The sequence below is a fragment of the Chaetodon trifascialis genome, chromosome 3 (genome assembly GCF_039877785.1).
Source record: "Chaetodon trifascialis isolate fChaTrf1 chromosome 3, fChaTrf1.hap1, whole genome shotgun sequence".
Classification (NCBI taxonomy): Eukaryota; Metazoa; Chordata; class Actinopteri; order Chaetodontiformes; family Chaetodontidae; genus Chaetodon; species Chaetodon trifascialis.
The window spans coordinates 2124573-2144976 of record NC_092058.1 but is presented as its reverse complement, the minus strand read 5'-3'; the positions used below and the strand labels follow the sequence as shown (position 1 = coordinate 2144976).

Below are 20404 nucleotides of genomic sequence, written 5' to 3'. Positions count from 1 at the left end.
AATGAAGTCCACATCAGTCCTGAACTGCTGTGCAGCTCTGTCCTGAACAAAGACATCTTTGTTAACGGTGCAGTTTTCTTAACAGCTGTGACAGTAACCATGGACCTGAGGGACACCCCGTCTTAATGTCAGCAGAGGCCATCATGGAGATGGACGTTGGGGAAGATGGCGGCAAAGGTGAGCAAAGATGAGTGATCACATCGATGGCATGAACGCTGTGACGTCGAGCAACAACTGCTGTGACAAATGAAGCAGCTTCAGAAGGACAACGTGAAGCAAGTGTGAAGCCATTTTTACCACAGCAGCACTTCGAGCTAAATGCTAACACCAGCATGCTAACATGCTGAGGATTAGCGCTACCTTAGCTTAGCCTGTTAGCATGCTAACATTTGCTCATTAGCGCTAAACACGAGGTACAGCTGGGGCTGGAAACCAAAGTTCTGGACAAGTGAGATCGATCATTCTGACCTGACGGTGGCGCTAAGAGATCATGATTCATCCTGAGGGGATCATGAGTGTCTGAAGCACTTCATGATAATCCATCTAAAAGCTGTTGAGGTGTTTCAGACCGGAGGAGGAGGAGGACTAACCGACAGAAAAACACTTTTAATCTGGTCTCCAGGCTTTGGTTTGGTCTGACAAACTAATGCGTAAACCAGAGAGAAAGCAAGAATCCATCCAGGCCTAAAAACACAAGGTAATTACATCTAATTAACTTTTTTCCCTCTATCATTCATCTGACCCCTGATAACCATCCAGTGACCTCCTGCAGGGGTCGTGACCCTGAGGTTGAGAAACGCTGACAGGTGTCAGATATTTGACCCTGTCGGAAAGTTTCTGTGCCTGTTTGTCAGAGGCAGGAAGACTGAAACTCAACGGTTTCAGTGCACTCAGCTGTTTTCAGCGCTCAGATATTTACTGCATCTGCTGCTGTTCAGCTCGTCGAAGGTTTAGAAATGTTAAAAGGATGTAAACATTTTAAAAAACAAGATATTCCTGCTACACAAGATCAAGGTTTTTTGTCTCGGGTGGCTGCACGTTTTAAAACAGCTTTAAAGGATCTCAGTTCAGGAGAAACAGTGTTTTGCTCTTAATTAGTGATTTTGGGTGAGTGAACGTGATCCTTCGCTCAGGCTGAAGGGAAGCTGAGATCAAAGCAGCAGGTGAAGCGGTGAGACGTGGACAGACAGGTCGGAGGCGGCTCGGTCAAGAAGAGCGAGCTGCACATACAAAGTCGTCTCTCTGTGGGTTTGATTGGCAGGCTGGATTCACACCGAGATGATAATAAATCAGCTCAGCGGCTCAGATGGAGACCAGATGTTCAGACGTACTGCAGCAACGTAAAGAGCAAAAAGGTGAAAAGCAAACACGCTGGAGGGAAGAGACGGACGGGAGAGCGGCACTGAGCGCGGCGAGGCGGGCGGCGGCCTCGTGGTCGGTACTGTAGGCGCTTTTGGTTTTGACTGACAGCTGGAGCCCAAACTGAGATGAAGACACAGCACTTCTTGTTAGCAGCTTTCGATTGGAACCAGATGTTGACTCTGCTACTGTTAGCAGTTCCTCTGACTGCAGGACTGTTTTACTGACTGTCTGCCTGCCTGTCTCACCCACCGACTTCCTGTTGACTGACTGACTCTCTTACTGTTCGACTGCTTGGGTATCAGAGCCGACTGCTTTCACCGTGACAGACTTTGACCTCTGTTCCACAGACCTAGAAATGTTTTCCTTTATGTTTAATCACCTGAAAATAAGAACTGCTGTTTAAAACCGCCTCTTTATATCTTTGTGTGTCTACGGTAGCCCAGAATAGACAAACCAAACACCGCCTCCAGAAAGTGCCTTTTGCCTCTTTCCTGTTTTTCGTGGCCACCGTAGGAAGTGTGAGGCGAGGGCCGTTCGGTTGGGTGTAATCTGCAACCTCACCACTAGATGGCCCTAAACGCGACACACTGGACCGTCAGGCAGGACTAATTTGCAGTGAATTCTGGGTCAATCTGAATTGTTTCTACCATAAAAAAACATGGCTGACCGAGCAGCTCCGGTCAGAAAAGCAGCATAAAACCTGAACCCAGTGCAGAGCTGAGACCCTGAGGCCTCTTGGATCCGGACTCAGTAGTCCTGCTCAGTCAGGGTTCAGGATCCAAACAGAAACCTCTCAGAGCTGTATATCTCCCATAAGTCACCGCGCTCTCTAAAAACCCTTCAGCTACTCGCTCCACACCATTAACCAACCACCAGCCAATGCTAGCTTTCACTGGCTGCTACCACGGAAACATTGCTCTTTAAATTTTGATTTATTTTTTTGCAATATTTCAATTTTCCCTCATTTTTAGTCCCAAACTGAACATGTGCTTCAAAACAGCGAAAAATTGGGGATGAAAAGCTGAAATATTGTAAAACTGAAGTTTCCAGTGAAGAGCTGAGAACATCAGATCTGCAGTGAGGATGAGGAGGCTGTAACCTTCCTCTCACTGATACATGAAACCCACAGAAATGTCTAATATCCATCATTTGAGCTTTAGAGCTTTTAATTTAATTCTTCTTCTGTGGTTTAAAGGTACCTGACTGGAGGACTCACCCCAAAAAGTGTTTGTCTTCAGAAACTCAGAGGATCTGAACGACAGTCGTGATGAAAATATACATTAAGCTGCTTTTTTTCCCCAGATTCATTTAAAATTTCCACTAAATTTGGTTGAAATCTTGGCTAAAGGTCCGAGTTTACCTTCAGGTATTTTTGTGAAATTGACTCCGTGAGTGGAATGAAGACTGACCCAGAGCAGAGCAGTCCACAGTGTCCACTGTCTGTCTGTGAAGCTGCCTGTACGCTCACCCGTCTGTCTGTCTGTCTGTCTGTCTGTCTGTCTGTCCGTCCGTCTGTCTGTCTGTCTGTCTGTCTGTCTGTCTGTCTGTCTGTCTGTCCGTCTGTCTGTCTCACTGTCTGTCTGTCCGTCTGTCTGTCTGTCTGTCTGTCTGTCTGTCTGTCTGTCTGTCTCACTGTCTCACTGTCTGTCTGTCTGTCTGTCTGTCTCACTGTCTGTCTGTCTCACTGTCTGTCTGTCCGTCTGTCTGTCTGTCTGTCTGTCTGTCTGTCTCACTGTCTGTCTGTCTGTCTGTCTCACTGTCTGTCTGTCTGTCTGCTGCTTCTGACCGCCTGCACAGAGCATCACCTCCAGGCAGCCAGTGTGAACCCAGAGCATTACTCTCACCCTCTCACTCACTCACTCACTCACTCACTCACTCACTCACTCACTCACTCACTCACATCTACTTTAAACCTGCCACATTTTTCTCACCTCATGTTTTGTAGAACTAAAGGAAAAATATCTCGTTTTCAGTGAACATTTTTAGGATTTCACTTTGTTTCAAAACTGTGCAGAAATCAGTGAAAGCTTTTTGCTTTATGACCCGAAACAAAAAAAGACCAGTAAGAGAAACAAAGACAAATGTCTCTGCAGCAAGCTCCTCATCGAACATGTAGGCTCTAACCTAAACTTTAAGAGATTTTTCAGGAAAACCTCTTGAAGACTTGAATTAAGAAGCAACTGATGCTAAACTGAACGATTAGCTTCATCACAGATCGATGAGCCAATATTTCCTCAAACAATGACTTCAGTGTTTGTCTATAAAATGTCAGAGAAAAGAGACATAGACCATAGACTCTGAGACGTAGTTTCTCAGAGTCTACGGTGACATATGTCTTCTTTTGTCCAACCAACAGCCTAAAATCCAGAGATATTCAGTTTGCTGTCATTTCAGACCCAGAAAAGCAGCAAATCGAGGGTTTGACTTTTTGACTGAAGAGAGACACAAATGATTAACAATCCAAATACTTTGATTGATTTCAGCTTTTCAGCTTCTTTTCACACTGAGCATCTCTAATGATGGTCTGATAATGGTGCGCGCCACCTCTCAGTGCTGATGCAGGCTGCACAGCTTTGATGTCACCTGCGTGTCTTTGCCTTCAGGTAGAATCTGTTTCACCGCTGTGTCATTTCATCTCTTTTTAAAGCGATCTAACAGTTGATCTGTTTTCGTCTCGTTCTGTCAGAAACGTCCACGAACCAGCCAGGATACTCCCTGGCTGACAGCGCTCTGTCATACCCCCCTCCCCTGTCCCCCGACCCGGTCAGCCCGCTGACTCACCTGGGGACGCTGCTGGCCGGACACGACGCACCGAGGAGCGGCGGATGGGACAGGTAAGGCAGGCAAAGCAAAGCAAGAAGTCCCGTAACACACACAATGTCCCGGGCTAGGAAAGGTGTTGTCACGGTTTGCTGGAGTTTATCCCAAACTTTTTTTTCCCAGAGCAGCTCTCACTGTGGAATCCGCGCCTGGACGTGAAAATGCGTTCAGCGCGGTGGGGTCGCTCTGCCTCTCTGGCTCCGTGACCTTTCCTCGGTGTTACTCTGGTGGAATGAGGTGGTGGAGGGATGGTGTGTAGGTATTAAAATGGCAGGAGGAGAAGTTTTTGTGAGGGTAGAGACCCCACCCCCCTCTCCTTTGAAATCCGAACAACGGGGAGTGAGAGTCGGGGTTTGGAGAGGTGAGGTGGGGCCGCGCGCACTGAGCGCGTCATGGCGCACGAGTCAGGGTGGCATCACCGACCGAACTCTTTTCAGTCTAACTGTCTGAATCGTTAAATATTTGCCTAAACTTAAATATAATGGCAGAACATCCCTTTGATGCTGCAGTGGCCGTTTGTCATGAGATCTCCACGACTGGATTCATCTTCAGGTTTTATTTGGATTTAAAAACATTTCATGATATTTCCTCTAAAATCTCTCCAGGCCCATTGTCCTGAAATGTCCTTTTATAAGCCACAGTCCAGGTTTAAGTGTATGTTTTGTATTAAAAGTTGACCAAATTGCTACGAATTTTCATGACATGAAAACTCTGTAAAAGGTCAAATTTCCAACATTAAAACCCTGGAAACACCCAAAAACAAGTTCATGGCTGTTTAAATGTATGCCATGCCATCCATACGCATTGTTCCGCCTCCATCCTGATTGACAGGTCGTCATGGTAGCAACTTGTCAATCAGAAAGCAGCCGCTGAAGCAGACCCTGCCTAATTTACTCTAAATGGGATCATCATTACAAAGTGAACGTCATGCTGTTTCTAAGAGGACGTGAAACTAGTGACCAAGTCCATGGACTCATTGGGAAACTGTTCGCTGAGGTAATAAAGCAAGAGAGAAGTCGGGCCATTTTCTCATAAGCTCACATACTGTGGGAAGTCTTGCTGCCACCAGTGGAGTCGCCCCCTGCTGGCCGTCAGCACGGCTGCAGTTTTACTTCCACTTCGGAGGCTGCGCCTACAGTCTGATGGCACAGCTGTGACTGTGACAGAGAGATGAAGTTACTCTCTACAGGATGCAAAGATCGACTTCTCGCGTCGAAGCCGCTGCTTCCAGAACAATCTCTGGACCAGAAGATGAACTTTTTGGGAGGTGAGAGTGAATTCCTGTCCTCCCCTCCCCGCTCGCTGTCTTTGTCCATTCTGTGTTCCTGGTGTGAAATGCCTGAGAGTCTGAGCTCCTGACACACTGACCTTTGACCTTTGAAGAGGGGAAGGTCTAATTTAGACTACTGCTGGCACCCTGGTGACTGCTCACGCACACACACACACACACACACACACACACACACACGCACACACACACACACACACACACACGCACACTCACGCACAGCCAGTCGAGTATGAACCCTGAACTGTGAACTGTGGAGAGAGCGAGCAGGGTCAGTGGATCCTCGTCATGTATGAACCAAACGTCCAGCATGCAGCTCGGCGAGCCGCCTTACAAGGAGCAGCCTGCTCTCCTCTGGACACACGAACGCTGCATGAGAGAGGCTCGTTTGGTCTGGAAGACGAATCATGAGTTCGCTCTTTGTTTTCTGTCCGGCGTTCACGATGCGTCCGCATGGAGGCAGCTGGACTAACAGAGCTTATGTTGCTTAGCAGAACACAAATGATTGAAGAGGTTTGCAGTTTAACGCTGACCTCTCAGATATCAGGACGCCTCAAGATTCAACAGCAATGAATCTTAAGAAGCAGCGTTGATGCTGAGAGCTTTGTTCTATTTCTGCCTCAGCAAACGAATTCACAGCTGGATGTGCACAGAAACTTTAGAAAACATCCACCAAAGACTCCACCAAACTCCCTGCTAACCTAAAAATAAGCAGAGGTGGAGTGTGGGTGGAGCTGAATGAAGCCTGGTTCCTGAAGCCAAGCAGCTAGCTGTCACTCAAAGCAGCCACGCCCCTGATTTTCTATGTAACCTTAAGCTTTAACACAGTTTAAACGAATGAGTTATATAAAGGTTTCTCCACCATACAGACGCCACGAACAGGGAAATTAGCCACAGACCGAAACCATTTTTTGTAGCAGCCTCTTCTTCTTTTCATATGGGGGTCTATGGGGACAGACTGGCTTTTGGAACCAGCCTCAAGTGGCCATTAGAGGAACTGCAGTTTTTGGCACTTCTGGCCTTCATTTTTCAGCCCTGCTGCTGCTTTAATGTGCAAAATCAACGGAGGATGTGTTTCTGCTGGAATCTCTTCTGATTTCTTCATAAAACTCAATATTCATTTCTGCATCTCAAAGCCAGTTGTTAGTTATGCCGCCATGACAGTTTGCCAGGATGGTGAAGTTGTGAATATCAGGATAAGCCAATCAGAGGCGGAGTAGGGCGGGTCATGCTGTCACCACAGTAGGATTCATAAATCCGCTGCCATAAAACAAAGAGCTGAACGTGAGCAGTTAGCTCTCGCAGGAGTTAACGATGCGTGTTGAGTGCAGTCAACACGCTGCATCGACCGCTCAGTGTGATTCAACCTGAAGTTTTGGGTTTTATGAGCAGAGACGAACGTGGACCCTCGTGTCTCGGCGTTGACCCACTTCTGCCTGAGTGTCAGGTCAGCTGTGCGTCCTCTGTGTTGTGACTGCCGTGTTGTTGGGTCGTCCTTGTTAAAGCGAGCCCCTGCTGCTCCAGAGAGCAGCTCGGCTCGCCTCTCCGTGACGCTCGGACTCACACAGCGACAGAAATAAGAGCTGAAATAAGAGGTGAAAGGTTTGGCGATGCCTTCATGGGTCCAATAATCTGAGGAGAGTTCACATTTTAATGTTTTTCAGTAGAAATAGTTTGACATTTTGGAAAATGACTTATTTGTTTCCTTGGAGAGAGTTCAGCTTGATCCCGCTCTCATATGGTAAATATGAAGCTACAGCCAGTTAGCTTAGCTTAGCATAATGACTGGAAACAGCCTGGTTCTGTCCAGAGGCAACAAAATCTCACTATTTAACATGTTATATCATCAAAAAGCAAAGTGTGTGAAGGAGCATTTGATAAAACCTAAATATCTCCTAAATGCTGAAGTACTCCTTTAAAACATTTCACACACGTTTCTTTCTGTCTTCATCCTCTTTTACGCTCTCACACACTGTTTTCTCCCGCTTTGTCACAAAGCTCAGCTCCATCTCTTCATCCCTTCTTCCTCTCCTCCTCCCGTGTCAGCAGTCTTCATTATGAGGAGCATTCCAGACTCCGGGCCGCAGGGTAGTAACTCATTACATCGTCGCTGCCCAGAGAAAACAGCTAATGTGACAGCTGCCATTGTTAGCGGAGCTACACGGGGCCGCTCGGGCCGTTAATGCTTCTGTTCCCTCGGTCACAGTCAGTTCAGCTGAACCTCTGAAGTCTAATCACACAGATGAGTTTGCACACCGTGTTTCTGTTTAATCACCAACAAAAATATGACAGATTCAAATTCAAAGCCTTTATTTGGCCTTTATTTTGCGTTGGAACTTCACTGCTAATGTACAAATATATAAAGACTCTTTACATAAATGCACAGATGAGTGAATGCAATGTTCAAATGTTTTGAGCAGAACTTTAAGATATGACAGTAAACACTCACGTCCATCAGCAACAAAAGATCCTGAATGATCGTCCGATGATCGAACGGCCTTCTGTCCAAGGTTCTTCACCTTTGTTCTTCTAAATGTTTACCTGCTGCAGTCAAAACTCAAAAGGTCCCAAATTTAATAAGAAGTAGACGAGTTTGAAGGCCTTTTGTTGTCAATTTGAGTGAATTAAGCAAACAAATGATACAAAAAAATGAATCGATCTCAACAAATAAAATGAGTTAAATAGATGTGTAAATATTTTATATCTACATTTTTTATGTTCCAGCAGTTCAATAATCACTTTTATGTGGTTTATTTTCCAGCGTCTGACGCAGTAACCGCTCATTCACTTCAGCTGTGAACTGTCTGGTCTGTACGATGTGAAACGAAGTGTCGGTGTCTGTTTCACTGAGACTTTGTGTCTTTGCTGTCGGTGGGAGAAAGTGCACAAGCAGCAGCTGAACGCTTGTCCTGTTGTTTACTGTGTCGGTGTCACCATATCGGAAACTATCTGCGGCACATCTTTATTTATGTCTCGCTGCTACGTCGTCCATTAAGAAGGTGGATGGAGTGTCTGCAGATGACGTCTGTGTGCTGTCAACCTGAGCGCAGTTTACTCTCATCTGTCATTCAGCGTTTTCTCCCCAGTTCAAAAAGCTCCACTCGTCTGGTAGAGTTTCAGCTACAGATACGAGTGACAGCGCGGAAATTAACTACGGAGTTAGTTCACAGTGAATACACCGCAGTATGTGCAACAGACAGTGAATGCATCATCAATCAAATGCTCCTCAGTAAGTGAACGCATCACCTTTAAAATGCTCCTCGGTAAGTGAACGCACCACCATCAGACGTTCAGTCTTCCACTCAGGAGCTCCATGAATTAACATCATGCTTCTGCCACATTATCCAGTTCTGTTCAGACCTCCATGAGGCAGACACACACACACACACACACACACACACACACACACACACACACACACACGAATACACGGCTCTTTGTGGTTGTTTGTGACTGACAGCATTCTTGTCCAATCAGGAGACTGGACCTGGGGTTCCAAGGCTGTCAGATACTGGGATCAACCAGGGCGCCAGGAAGAGAAGCTCACGCCGACCAGAGCGTCACCATCCTGCACGCCAAGGTCGCTCAGAAGTCCTACGGCAACGAGAAAAGGTCAGATGACTTCTTTTTTTTTAAACACCTCACAGCTCACGCTCATGCTTGTTTCCGTCATTGAGGTCTGCTCTGCTCCTCAGGTTCTTCTGCCCTCCTCCTTGTGTTTACGTCAGCGGTCTCGGATGGAGAGTCATGCAGGACCGTCTGAAAGGTGCAGAAACAAAAATCAAGTGAACTTTAGAGGAAAAAATTCAATCTCGTTCTTTGAATCTGAGTTTGACGTTCCTCCCTCGTCCTTCTGTCCTCCATTGTTGTCTCTTCTCCTTCTTTCCCCTCATCTCTCCCTCCAGAGGCCGGCTATGGAGACTCTGTCTATGGCGTGTGTGGTTACATGTGTCTGGACAGCTCCAGTCAGTCTCAGGCGGACACGTTCAAACTGGTCTTCGATCAGCAGCCAAACTCCAGGGTGAGAGAACCGCGTGTGAGGGATCTGATCGAACGCCGAGTGCTAACCTGTCTGCTGGGTTTGACGCTTCCTGTCCACACGCTGCCGTTACTCCCCTTCAAATAATTACCTTTATGGCTTCAGTCCCTCTGATGTCTGACTTTTCTCCCTGTCTTTGAGGGTCATCACTCAGACTCTTTCTTTTCATGTCAAACATATTAGTTTCAAGTGTATCCCAGCCTTCATGGTCTTCATCAGTCCAACGAAGTGTGCGCACGTGGCAGAAGGCACCAAAGCATGAAGCAGCATTTCAGACACGATGCAGCAATCACACCTGAAGGAGCCAGTTCAGCTGCCGATTAAGAATGAGGTATAGGCATGAGGACTGATGGGACCAGGTCTGTTCAGGTCTGGGTCAGTCGCTCGGTTGGATGCGGCTGAGGAGGTGATCAGAAGGTTGGTGGTTCGATTCCCGGCTCCTCCGGTCTGCATGTCGAAGTGTTTTTGGACGAGATGCTGAACCCCGAACTGCTCCTGATGTGTGTGTGAGTGCGGCTGTGTTGTAAAGTGCTGTTTGTCCATTCACCTTTCAGCCGAACTCTGAGCTTTTCTCTTCTTCTGTGGTCAAATGTCGCTGCTCACACAGCTCAAGCTGCTGTCCATGTTTTCTTTGGTACAACAAAGCGTCACAGTGACGGAGTCGTCTTCCAGCAGGTCTTCAGCGGTTACTGACCAGTGCGTCAGTGTGTCGTCTGCTGGGTTGTCTCAGTCGTCCTCTCCATGCTGCCTCCCTGCTCTTGGTCCAGTCTTTGCAGGTTTCGGTGCTCTCCAGTTTTTCCTGAGCTTCAGTTTAGCTTCAGACTGAGCAGCTGTGTTGTTCTTTCCTGCAACCAGATCAGCGTTAACGATGGTTAAGCTCAGATTCACGTTGATTAGTGACCTCACAGTCAAACCGCCGGCTGTGGATGAGTGAATGATGGGATCCTGCTGCTCTCGCTCGGTGTGTGTTTACCCAGACGAGACAGTCGAATCTTTATTACAGGCGACTGTTGACTCGACAAACAGTCACGTCTGACAGAAGAGCTGCGCTGCTGTAAACACTCTGTGTGTGTTCACTGGCCTCTTCCTTATTTACTGGCTGAGGGAGAACACAAGAAAAACCCTCTGACGTCTGCGTTACTGTACGACCGCCAGCAGCGAAAATCACCACGACGCTTGTTTTTAAGAAACATCGTCTTCCAGTTAACAAATGGTTGTTCAGAAGAATCACAAACCTTCAACTGCAAAGAGTTTGAAGCTTCTCTCCACCCTCTGACACTCCATCTGCACATGGATTAAATGTCATTTCCTGCTTCATCTCCACAGTGTTTGAATGTACTGTTAATGGCTTGTTTGCAGATGACGTCGCGTCACTCATCGTAGTTTTCACTTCCTGCCCTCCACCTGAATTTAACGTCACGTGACGGCAAACAACCCGTTGCCCTCACTCGCTCGCTCGCTCTCTCGCTCACTCTCTGTCTGTCTTTGTCCAGCAGATGTTCGCTTGTGCCAAGTCCCTGTTCATCTCTGATCAGGACAAGAGGAAGCATTTCTGCCTGCTGCTGCGACTCTTCTTGGGCAACAGACAGGAAGTGGGTTCGTTCCAGAGCCGGATGATCAAAGTCATCTCCAAACCCTCCCAGAAGAGACAGTCCATGAAGAACGCCGACCGTGAGTCACGTTTACGGACAGTCCTGGGCTGCATTTAAGGCACCTTGTGTCTCAGGATGATCCACCATGCACTGAAATAAAGTGTCATTTTTGCTTTTCTGTTGGACGTTACCGTCAAGAACTAGTCCTGCACGTAACCTTCTATAAAACTGCAACGTGTCGGTTTTTGAATGGATGAAACAAACAAGATAATATAATAATATTAATATAACACCAGCCCGTGTGAGTCACTCTGTCACAAGATGGTCACATTCATGTTTCTGTTTCTTATGGTTTAGTCTAATTTACGTTTTTCTAAAGCGCTTCAGTCGTTTTAACAAATGTTTTGTGAACCTTGATTCTCGTGACGCTCAGCAGAGACTGAGCGAGCGAACAAGCGACTGAAGCCACAGAGACGTCGGCCGAGTGATTGACGGCTCAGTGTGATGTGTCATGACTTCCTGTGCTGCAGGTCACAGGGTCAGTCTTATTCAGTCATCTAAACCTGCACGCACACGCACACGCACACGCACACGCACACGCACACACACACACACACACACACACTAAAATTAGACGTCACTTTGAGCTGACAGCTGAGACAGCAGGTCAGGTGATGTCAGCTCGCTCAGGTTACTGCAAGAGTCTGACCCTGTGTGTGTTTGTGTGTGTGTGTGTGTGTGTGTGTGTGTGTGTGTGTGTGTGTGTGTGTGTGTGTTGTGCATGGCTCACAGGTTGCAGGTGATGTTTCTACCACTAAAATTCATTCCTGCAGGCAAAAAGTCGCCTTATCGAGTCCCCGGCTGTGTTGTACAGTGTGTGTTTGTGTGTGTGTGTGTTTATGTATGTGTGTGTGTGTGTGTGCTGACGTTTCAGTGTTAGTCTTCACGGTATCTCTCTGTTTGTGTGTGTGTGTGTGTGTGTGTGTGTGTGTGTGGTTTCAGTGTGTATCTCCTCATGCTCCAGAGTTGCTTTGTTCAACCGTTTACGCTCGCAGACGGTCAGCACTCGTTACCTCTCGGTGGACAGAGGAGCCTTCATAGCCAGTGCCAGACAGTGGACGGCCTTCACCATCACCATGGGTGAGAGTGTGTGTGTGTGTGTGTGTGTGTGTGTGTGTGTGTGTGTGTGTGTGTGTGTGTGTGTGTTCGCTGTGCGCTCACAGCTTCATAGTGACTTATGCCATACAGTAAAGGTCGTACTGTGGTCAGTCGGCCCGTGAATCTGAGAGCATTCAGCACGTCTGTCCATGCTGCACCGAGCTGTGGTCAGTCAGCCTCCATCTAACACACACTGCACAGCATCACTGCTGTTATCTGTGCACACATACTCAAATCCATGACATCACGTGCAGCCTGTTTACCAGCCAAAGCAACAGAAGTAGAAGAGGCTGGTCTTCATGCAATGACATGACATAAATGACATAAAAACAGGCTCTGAGTTATTTTAGTGCAGCCATTTCTTATTAACCTTCTGATATCCGGCGACCTGAGCAGGTGTTCCTCACCTCTTGGTAGTGCATGCTGGGATTTACTCCAGCTCCTCGAATCCCTGAGACAAGAGAAGCCACCAAGAGACTTCATACATGGTTGGACGACGTGTTTGAGAGGTTTTCCTGCACGGCACAGTAAACGGGAGGTGATGATTCCTTCATGTGTCTGAGATCTGAATCTGTGAGGGATTATCACCGGCATCAAACACATTACCCTCCTGTCACTAGAGGGCTTCTCTCAGCGCCGGGCCACCCTGCATAAATGCAGTCAGTGTGTGAGCGGTTTCTCAGCAGCGTTTCCCTCGAACGCGCCTGGAAACGCCCGCCTGACGATCTGTGAGCTTATTTATTTAACACAGTGTGCGCAGACCTCCCACCACCAACCCAAGCCTCAGCCATTCATCCGTCTGCACCCTCTGCACGCTGCTATCACCACACACTTCTATCTTTGTGAGGACACTCACTGACATGATGTATTCCCCGGCCCCTCCCTCTAACCCTGACCTAAACTCAGTCTGACTTAACCCTTAAAACCAAGTCTGAACCTTCAAACAGCTCTTTGAAGGTGAGGACGGCCCAAAATGTCCTCACCTTCCAAAAACGTCCTCACTCTGTTCTTAAGAACAGAATGAGGACACACACACACACACACACACACACACACACACACACACACACACACTCTCTCCACTTATCTTTATTCATTTGTAGGTAGAAAATGCATAGTGATAATATTCGTGTGTGTGTGTGTGTGTGTGTGTGTGTGTGTGTGTGTGTGTGTGTGTGTGTGTGTGTGTGTGTGTGTGCAGTGGAGGACCAACGTGCTGACCAGGGGGACTTTGTGCTGAGCGAGGGCTTCATCTGTTACGGCTGTGTGGTCCAGTTAGTGTGCACTGAGTCTGGAGTCGCTCTGCCGCCCATGGTAACACACACACACACACACACACACACACACACACACACACACACACACACACAGTGCACATCCTGCACTCACTCACTCTGTCACTGCCCTCTAGCGCCATCATCAGACTGAAATTTTAATATGTTCAATACTTTGATTTATGACCAAACTCCTGCAAAACGAACGTAATCAGACTCAGCTGCGCTTTGTGTTTAGTGCTAATTAGCAGATGTTTGGCGGGTAACTGCTGAACTTGATTAGTTGTTTAGGCGTTTGTGTTATTGTTTGTTGCATTCTTTGCCTTGATTAGACAGCAGAGGGATGACAGGACATGAGTGCTGGTCAGCTGTAAACCAGGAACATTGTGGTCCACGTGTGGCGTCGACGCCGCGGGGGCTCCTCATTGTGCGCTTGTTAGCATTTAGCTGCTAGCATGGCTGTAGCCACTTAACAACCACCATCAGGAGGAGGCAGAGGCGTAACCAGCTAAAGGTCTGCAGGTGTGCCAGGTGTCAGTGAACACACTGATGACTGTCAGACTGAATACAGACATACTAAATATACAGTATAAGCACTTAATTCTTAAGTCTTCTGTCCAAATGTTAAAATTTAAAATGAATGCTTTGATCTCTAACTTCAGTGTTATTGTACGTCGTCCTTTATGAGTCTCCAACTTTGTTCCACTTGTCCAAACTTTTTTAGAGTTAAATGTTTGAAATTATAGCTTCTTCAAATGTGTCTTTGTCGTTAAGAGATGTTCTGCAGATCAGCAGGCTCCCACTGCAGCACGAGCTCATTTAAATGATCACAGAGTTTACTGTTTGTCTCTCTGGGATCGACTACTCATGTCTTTAAGAAACAGTTGTAGAAATATGGATTGAATCTTTCTTTGATCCTCAGTTTTGCGTTCAGGATCTGGTTGGTGAAATGAAGCTGAGCAGTGATGAACGCAGGCTCGCCGTTATAAAAACCTGTTAATCTACTGAGAATATGTGTTTAAATCCCTGTAACTTGCTGCTGAAGTGTCCTTGAGCAAGACACTGGCTTTCCTCTGCCTCAGAATCTTGTGTTAATTATTATAGGATGAGTTTGGTTTTAGTCGTTTTCACGCAGGAAATCTTGCTCTCTGAGCTCGGCCTGTGTGTGCAGTGCAGCGCTGATGGCTGATCTGTCCGTCAAAATTTAATTAAAGTAGCGTTGGCACTGCAGCCGTTCCACCAAAACAAGCCCTCTGACTGAGCGTGACCACAGGTGAGAGGAAAAAGGTGCACACACGCTGCTCTGTTGTCTGATTTTCTAAAGTTTCAACCACAAAGCCCACATTTAATCGCTGCTCTGGTGCTATATGTCTTACAGATGTGCGTGCGTGCGTGCGTGCGTGCGTGCGTGCGTGCGTGCGTGCGTGCGTGCGTGCGTGCGTGCGTGCGTGCGTGCGTGCGTGCGTGCGTGCGTGCGTGCGTGTGTGGCGTCCTCCACTTTCTCTTGTACTTACTCTCACCTGTTAGCAGAATCCCTCCCAGCCCGCTGAGCCGGCTCTTTCGAGCTGCTGTCATAACACAATGGTGAAGGTATATCTGCACACTCTTCACCTCGACGTGTTTTTGCAGTTGAGGCCTTTCGCTGGGCGTTTGTTTGAAGACGGGGACGTTTCCCCCGCCGAGTCGTTAGCGTGACGAGCAGCTCGGCTCTGTTGTTTGGTTGTGGTCGGCGTTCGGGCGCTGAAGAGGTGAAGGTGGATGTGCAGACCGGAGAGTTCAGCTGGATCAGCAGCTGTGGAGAGACTCAAATATGAGACTGCAGTGCTCTGATGTTGTGAGAGCGGTGCAGTAAAGGGTGTGTTAGAGTGTGTTAACGCTTAGGACGTGGGCTCAAGGCCAGGAGACACCAGACGCCATTCATCGCGGCGCCTGCAGCGACGCACAGACCACCTGGTTTTCAGCCTGTGTGCTGCGGTGCATTTTCCCTCTTTCCTCCTTCTGTGCTCACCTGAGACGCACCTGACTGAGCTGGACGAGGCCAGAGGAGCCTCAGTTACAGCCGAGCTTTCACTGTTTGACAAGTTCAGTTTTTGCCTCCAGAGGCCGAGGAGTTATTTTACATTAAAGACGCAGTAATGACTCAATCAGTCAAATCTAACCCACATGACAGTCTGCAACGTGATTCTGTCTGTTTACGCTGCAAGCAGCTCGTTCCTTACAGAGGCTAATTCTTTGTCTCCAGGGCTGCACATAAACAGCACTGAAAAAGGATTATGAATGAGCTTTGATGTCCAGCTACCTGAATGTGTGAAAGACATCTAACATCCAACAGCGGCGTCCTCCAGGTTGATTCCTGTCAGGATTCTTTGCTGCTCGTCAAACTTCCCTCCCTTTGTTTCCTGTTTATCTTTATAGTGTCAGCGGTCCAATAAAAGTGAAAAATGGATGATTTCTCCTTTCAGCAACATGTCTTTAACATCCGTCTTTAGTCCACTACGCCGCTCCACACTGAGACATCTCAGCTGTTGGTGGACTGTGAGGACATCTCGTACAGACATTTATGGTCCCCAGAGGATGAACCTTTAGTGATCCCCTGACCTCTCCTCTAGCGCCATCATCCTCAGTTAGACTTCTGCAGTTATTTTAGTGCTAATTAGCAGATGTTTGCATGCTAACACATCAAACCATGACACACCTTCTAACCAACATGTCAGTGTCGTCATTGTGAGCGTGTTAGCGTTTAGCTCAAAGCCCTGCTGTGCCTGAATACAGCCCTGTAGAGCTGCTAGCATCATCTTGTCAAGATAAGTTTGTGTTTTAGGAGACACTGAAATTCCTTCCAGTGTGTGATGCTGCAAGTCCTGTAAGCAGTGCAGTAGATTTAAATGTGTCTCAGTGACAAATGTCAGAGCCCTCCTTGATTATTCTGTTATTCTGACGGTGTCCTCTCGATTATTCAGAGATCCTGTTTGGACTTCTGAAAACATTCCTTATGATTCTGCTTTTCTCACCTGTTTCCAGGTGATCCGGAAGGTCAACAAGCAGCACGCCATCTTAGACGTGGACGAGCCCGTTTCTCAGCTCCACAAGTGCGCCTTCCAGTTCAGAGACGACCCACACGCCTACCTGTGTTTATCCAACGACGCCATCATACAGTACCAGGTGAGGCTCCCTCTGTCTGTCCTTTACCTCCTCTCTGTCCATCCCTCCCTGCCAGCACTAAACCCCCCCCAAACCCATCCTCCGTCCCCTCCGGCCCTCCAGGCCCCGTCCGGTGTCAGAGACCCCACCAGAGCGGTGCTGAACGACGGATCCTGCTGGACCATCATCGGAGTGGAAGCAGTGGAATTCACCTTCAATCAGGGCCTGGGCTGCATCCAGACACCCGTCACCCCTTTTCCTGTTATCACTGGGTTAGAGGTGAGTTAGAGAAACAGACAGGTACGCAGACACACACACACACACACACACACACACACACACACACACACACACACACACACACAGTCGTCAATAAAACATCAGTTTTTATAATCTGTCTGTTGTTGCCAGATGTTCCAAACTGGATCTTCATGATTTGGTCGCCTGTGTTTGTTTCGTCAAAGTCGTTTGTTATTTCGTGGTAGCGGGATGTGGTGATGTGATCGGGGCGGCTGCAGTAAGAAAAACAAACGTCCGTGCGTCTCGCTGCAGGTGAATGGCGGAGGACACGTCGCCATGCTGGAGATCCACGGAGAAAACTTCAGCCCTCATCTCAAAGTCTGGTTTGGAAACAGCGAGACTGAGACGATGTTCAAGTGAGTTCAGAGGAGACGAAAGAGGAGAGGACACACGCAGCTTCACACAGACCTGATGCCATTCGAGCATTCGTTTGTTGATCCTCCTCTGAAGAAACTGACCCAGAGAGGTCTAATAACACACAAACCAGCATAACCTGTGGACAGAACAGCTGTCACACTTTCACTGATCTGATAGAAAAACTAGCATTTCTGACAACAGGTGAGACGTTATGTGTTCTTGCTGGTTGGCTTCAGAGTGCTGTCCTAACTTTACAGTCTGAGTCTGAGCCCTCACTTCTGTCTGGCTTCTGTTTTTAGGATGTTTTGCTTTAATGATCACTTTGGTTTGTCCTATTTTTCTCATTTATGACGGTTTCGTGCCGTTCGCTCTCACGCTGCCTCACCGCAGACGGTCCAGGTGTGGAGCTGAGCAGCTTCAGCTTTCAGTCTGGTTTAAGTGAGACTGCTCTGCTGTGCGAGGCCGGCGGCTCGTAATAGCTGGTTTTACGGTACATTAAGTGGCGCTTTAGCACCAAGTGTTACGCAACCGAGCAGCTTTGACCCAAATTCATTCGACTCAGAAATCGAAAGCTGCTATTTTGCAGTTCTTTGAGGAATTTCCATAAATCAGAATCAGAAATCCTTTATTAATCCCTGAGGGGAAATTGTTTTCGTTGCAGCGCTCCTTACAGGAATGGAATTAGAAAAAAGCACAGCAGACTGCAGTCTGTCCTGCAGAACATCGTGGTGTGTTTCAGGAAAACATGGCTTTAAGTTGGGGGTTGGCTTGTCCAGTAACGCTGATGCACAGCTCACCTGCATGAATCAGAAAACACAGGAAATCCAGCAACATGTCAAAATATGTTCCAGAGCGATACGTTGATGTTGTCTCTGCTGGATTCAACAGAACGCTGCAGAACAACAACACATTAAATAAAACACCAAAAACACTCCCAGCTGATCCGCTCACTCACAACAAAGAGAACACGTTAAGATGGTTAGCTTAGCTTAGCTTAGCTTAGCACAAAGTCTCAGAATGGGGGGAAAGAGTTTGCTCTGTCCAAATCCACCTGCAAGCACCTTTCAAGCTCACTGATTAACACGTTTTATCTCGTTTGTGTAAAACCTGCAAAAACTGAAATGTAAAAGTTTAGCTGTTTTCCGTCTTTATGCTAAGCTAAGCTAACAGCTAGCTGCAGATCCATTTTCAGCTGATTAAAAGATAGATTCATTAATTATTTCAGTGACTTTATTCATTTTGAGAGTTTTGTTTGTTTGAGAGAAGAATCTCCTCGTTCGTTCAGGATTAATTCAGGACATCATCGATGAGAGAAACCTTTACCAACAAGCTGGACTGAAAATAATCTCGACAGTCATGAGATTCGGTTTGCTGAACTCTCCAATATTTTCTGTATCCGTCTGTTTTTTGGAGTCCAAGCTGAGTCCTGAGGAGCATAAAGGAGCTTCTGTTATCTTCCAGCATCAGGAGGAGCTCGGCTCGGCTTTCAGGGAACAATCTGTAAGTCACAGGCGGCGCAGCAGAAAGTCGACATTCAGGCGTCTCCTGAAGGATCTCATGTGACGCATCCCGAAGCCAAACAAGCTCTCTGACATCAGAGTCCACCTCAGACCCCACACCTGAGTGCTGAGGCATCGTAAGTCAGGGTCTCTGGCTGAGAGCGGCTCGCCGCCGGCTTCTGCAAATATTCCTCCCATCAGCAGCAGCTCGCAGCGCAGAGGAAAGCCGTATTTATATAACGCAGTCACCCACAATGTGCTGTTTGTACGAGGAGCTGCAGCCAATTAGGAACCTGATCCGGGGCTGCCATGTGAGCCAGAGGTGTAGTTCAGGCGGAGTGAAATACGTTATGAGAGGCCATTCAGAGTTTCTGCTGCTCGCCAGTATTTCATATCAACCACACGGTTCTGTTTAGTCTGTGACATTATCCTAATTATCTACTTCCAGAGTTTATTTTTCAGCATTTTCACAGTTTCACTTTGTTTAGTCGGAGTCATTAACGGATCTGTGACGAAGACGCACTGAACGGACTGACGCTCAGTGCTTCATCCTCTCTGCTGACGCCACACATCTCGTCCTTTACTGTGGAGAAACTCCTAAACTGGGTTTTCTTTATTGTTTGATGTGCAAAATGTGATACAGCAGCTTTCAGGGATGCTGCTGCTGGTTTTTTATGCCTCCATGCTGCAGACAGCTGTGGCCAGAGGCGTCATGATTTCAGGTTGTCCGTCTGTCCGTCTGTGCTGTCCTCTGGACGTGAGGATGTTGGTGGTCAAAAGGTCCCTCTGAGGTCACTCTGACCTCATAAAACATATTTACTCAATAACTCAGACGCTAATTATGACAGAATTTCACACAAATGTCTCACGGGATAAAATGATGAAGTGATTTATATGCAAAAGGTCAAAGGTCAGCTTCAGTGTTGATGTCTAAATGTTGTGCAGAATCTCTTTTCTGTCCGCTGTTCAGCAGCATCACTCAGGACCTGAAGGCAGACTGAGACCATGTTTCTCGTTTGTTCACATCCTGAATCAGTGACTCTGATCGTCAAACTGTCTGATTGGTCAGATCTTCTGTTGGTCGAACGTGTGTGTGAAGCGTCCACGTTTTACAGCGTGTAGCTTCTCTGCAGCAGCGTCCATGTTTGAAGCGTCGTCGTCCAGCAGAAGCTGATTGGTTGAGCTGATATTGATCCTCAGCTGATTGTCGTCGTCCTCTGAGCTCCTCTGGAAAAATACCTGCTGTCATGAATTTCCTTCTTTTCCTTCTCAGGTCTCCCAAATCTCTGCTCTGCGTCGTTCCCGACGTCTCCGTCTTCACTGATGGTTGGCGTTGTCTGCGGCGCATCATAACCGTCCCTCTGTCCCTCATCCGACTGGACGGCCTGGTTTATCGCACGTCCTTCAGTTTCACCTACACCCCCGAGCTCCAGCCGCCTCCATCCGTCCGAGGAGCAGTGGGAGGAGGGAAAAGGGAGGGAGGGATGGACAGAGGCCAGGAGGCCGACATCCTGTTAGAGACCATCCATCAGGAGTTCACCCGGGCCAACTTCCACCTCTTCATGCAGAGCTAG

At 47.6% G+C, this 20404-nt stretch overlaps 2 protein-coding genes across 3 annotated transcripts in view; one reads left to right on the top strand and one right to left on the bottom strand.

Annotated features, from left to right (window-relative positions):
• Positions 1-4213, bottom strand: part of matn4 (matrilin 4) — a 26196-nt gene extending 21983 nt beyond the window's left edge. For both annotated transcript variants that reach the window (XM_070958552.1, XM_070958551.1), the window contains exon 1: positions 4144-4213. The gene's annotated coding sequence lies outside the window, so the exon portion shown is untranslated. The remainder of the gene's footprint in view (positions 1-4143) is intronic.
• On the top strand, positions 126-20404 carry rbpjl (recombination signal binding protein for immunoglobulin kappa J region-like). Its single transcript, XM_070958553.1, has 12 exons — positions 126-177; positions 4049-4196; positions 8948-9082; positions 9166-9236; positions 9376-9491; positions 11006-11180; positions 12104-12241; positions 13461-13573; positions 16555-16695; positions 16798-16953; positions 17227-17330; positions 20104-20404. Exons 1-12 carry the CDS (start codon positions 126-128, stop codon positions 20402-20404), a joined length of 1650 nt encoding a protein of 549 aa, XP_070814654.1.

Bases quoted from the DNA above. Each gene is read 5' to 3' on its own strand.
- rbpjl (XM_070958553.1), top strand. From the start codon at position 126: ATGTCAGCAGAGGCCATCATGGAGATGGACGTTGGGGAAGATGGCGGC. The intron at 11,181-12,103 runs GTGAGTCACGTT...GTGTGGTTTCAG, and splicing joins GTCCATGAAGAACGCCGACC to TGTGTATCTCCTCATGCTCC. The intron at 12,242-13,460 runs GTGAGAGTGTGT...GTGTGTGTGCAG, and splicing joins GGCCTTCACCATCACCATGG to TGGAGGACCAACGTGCTGAC.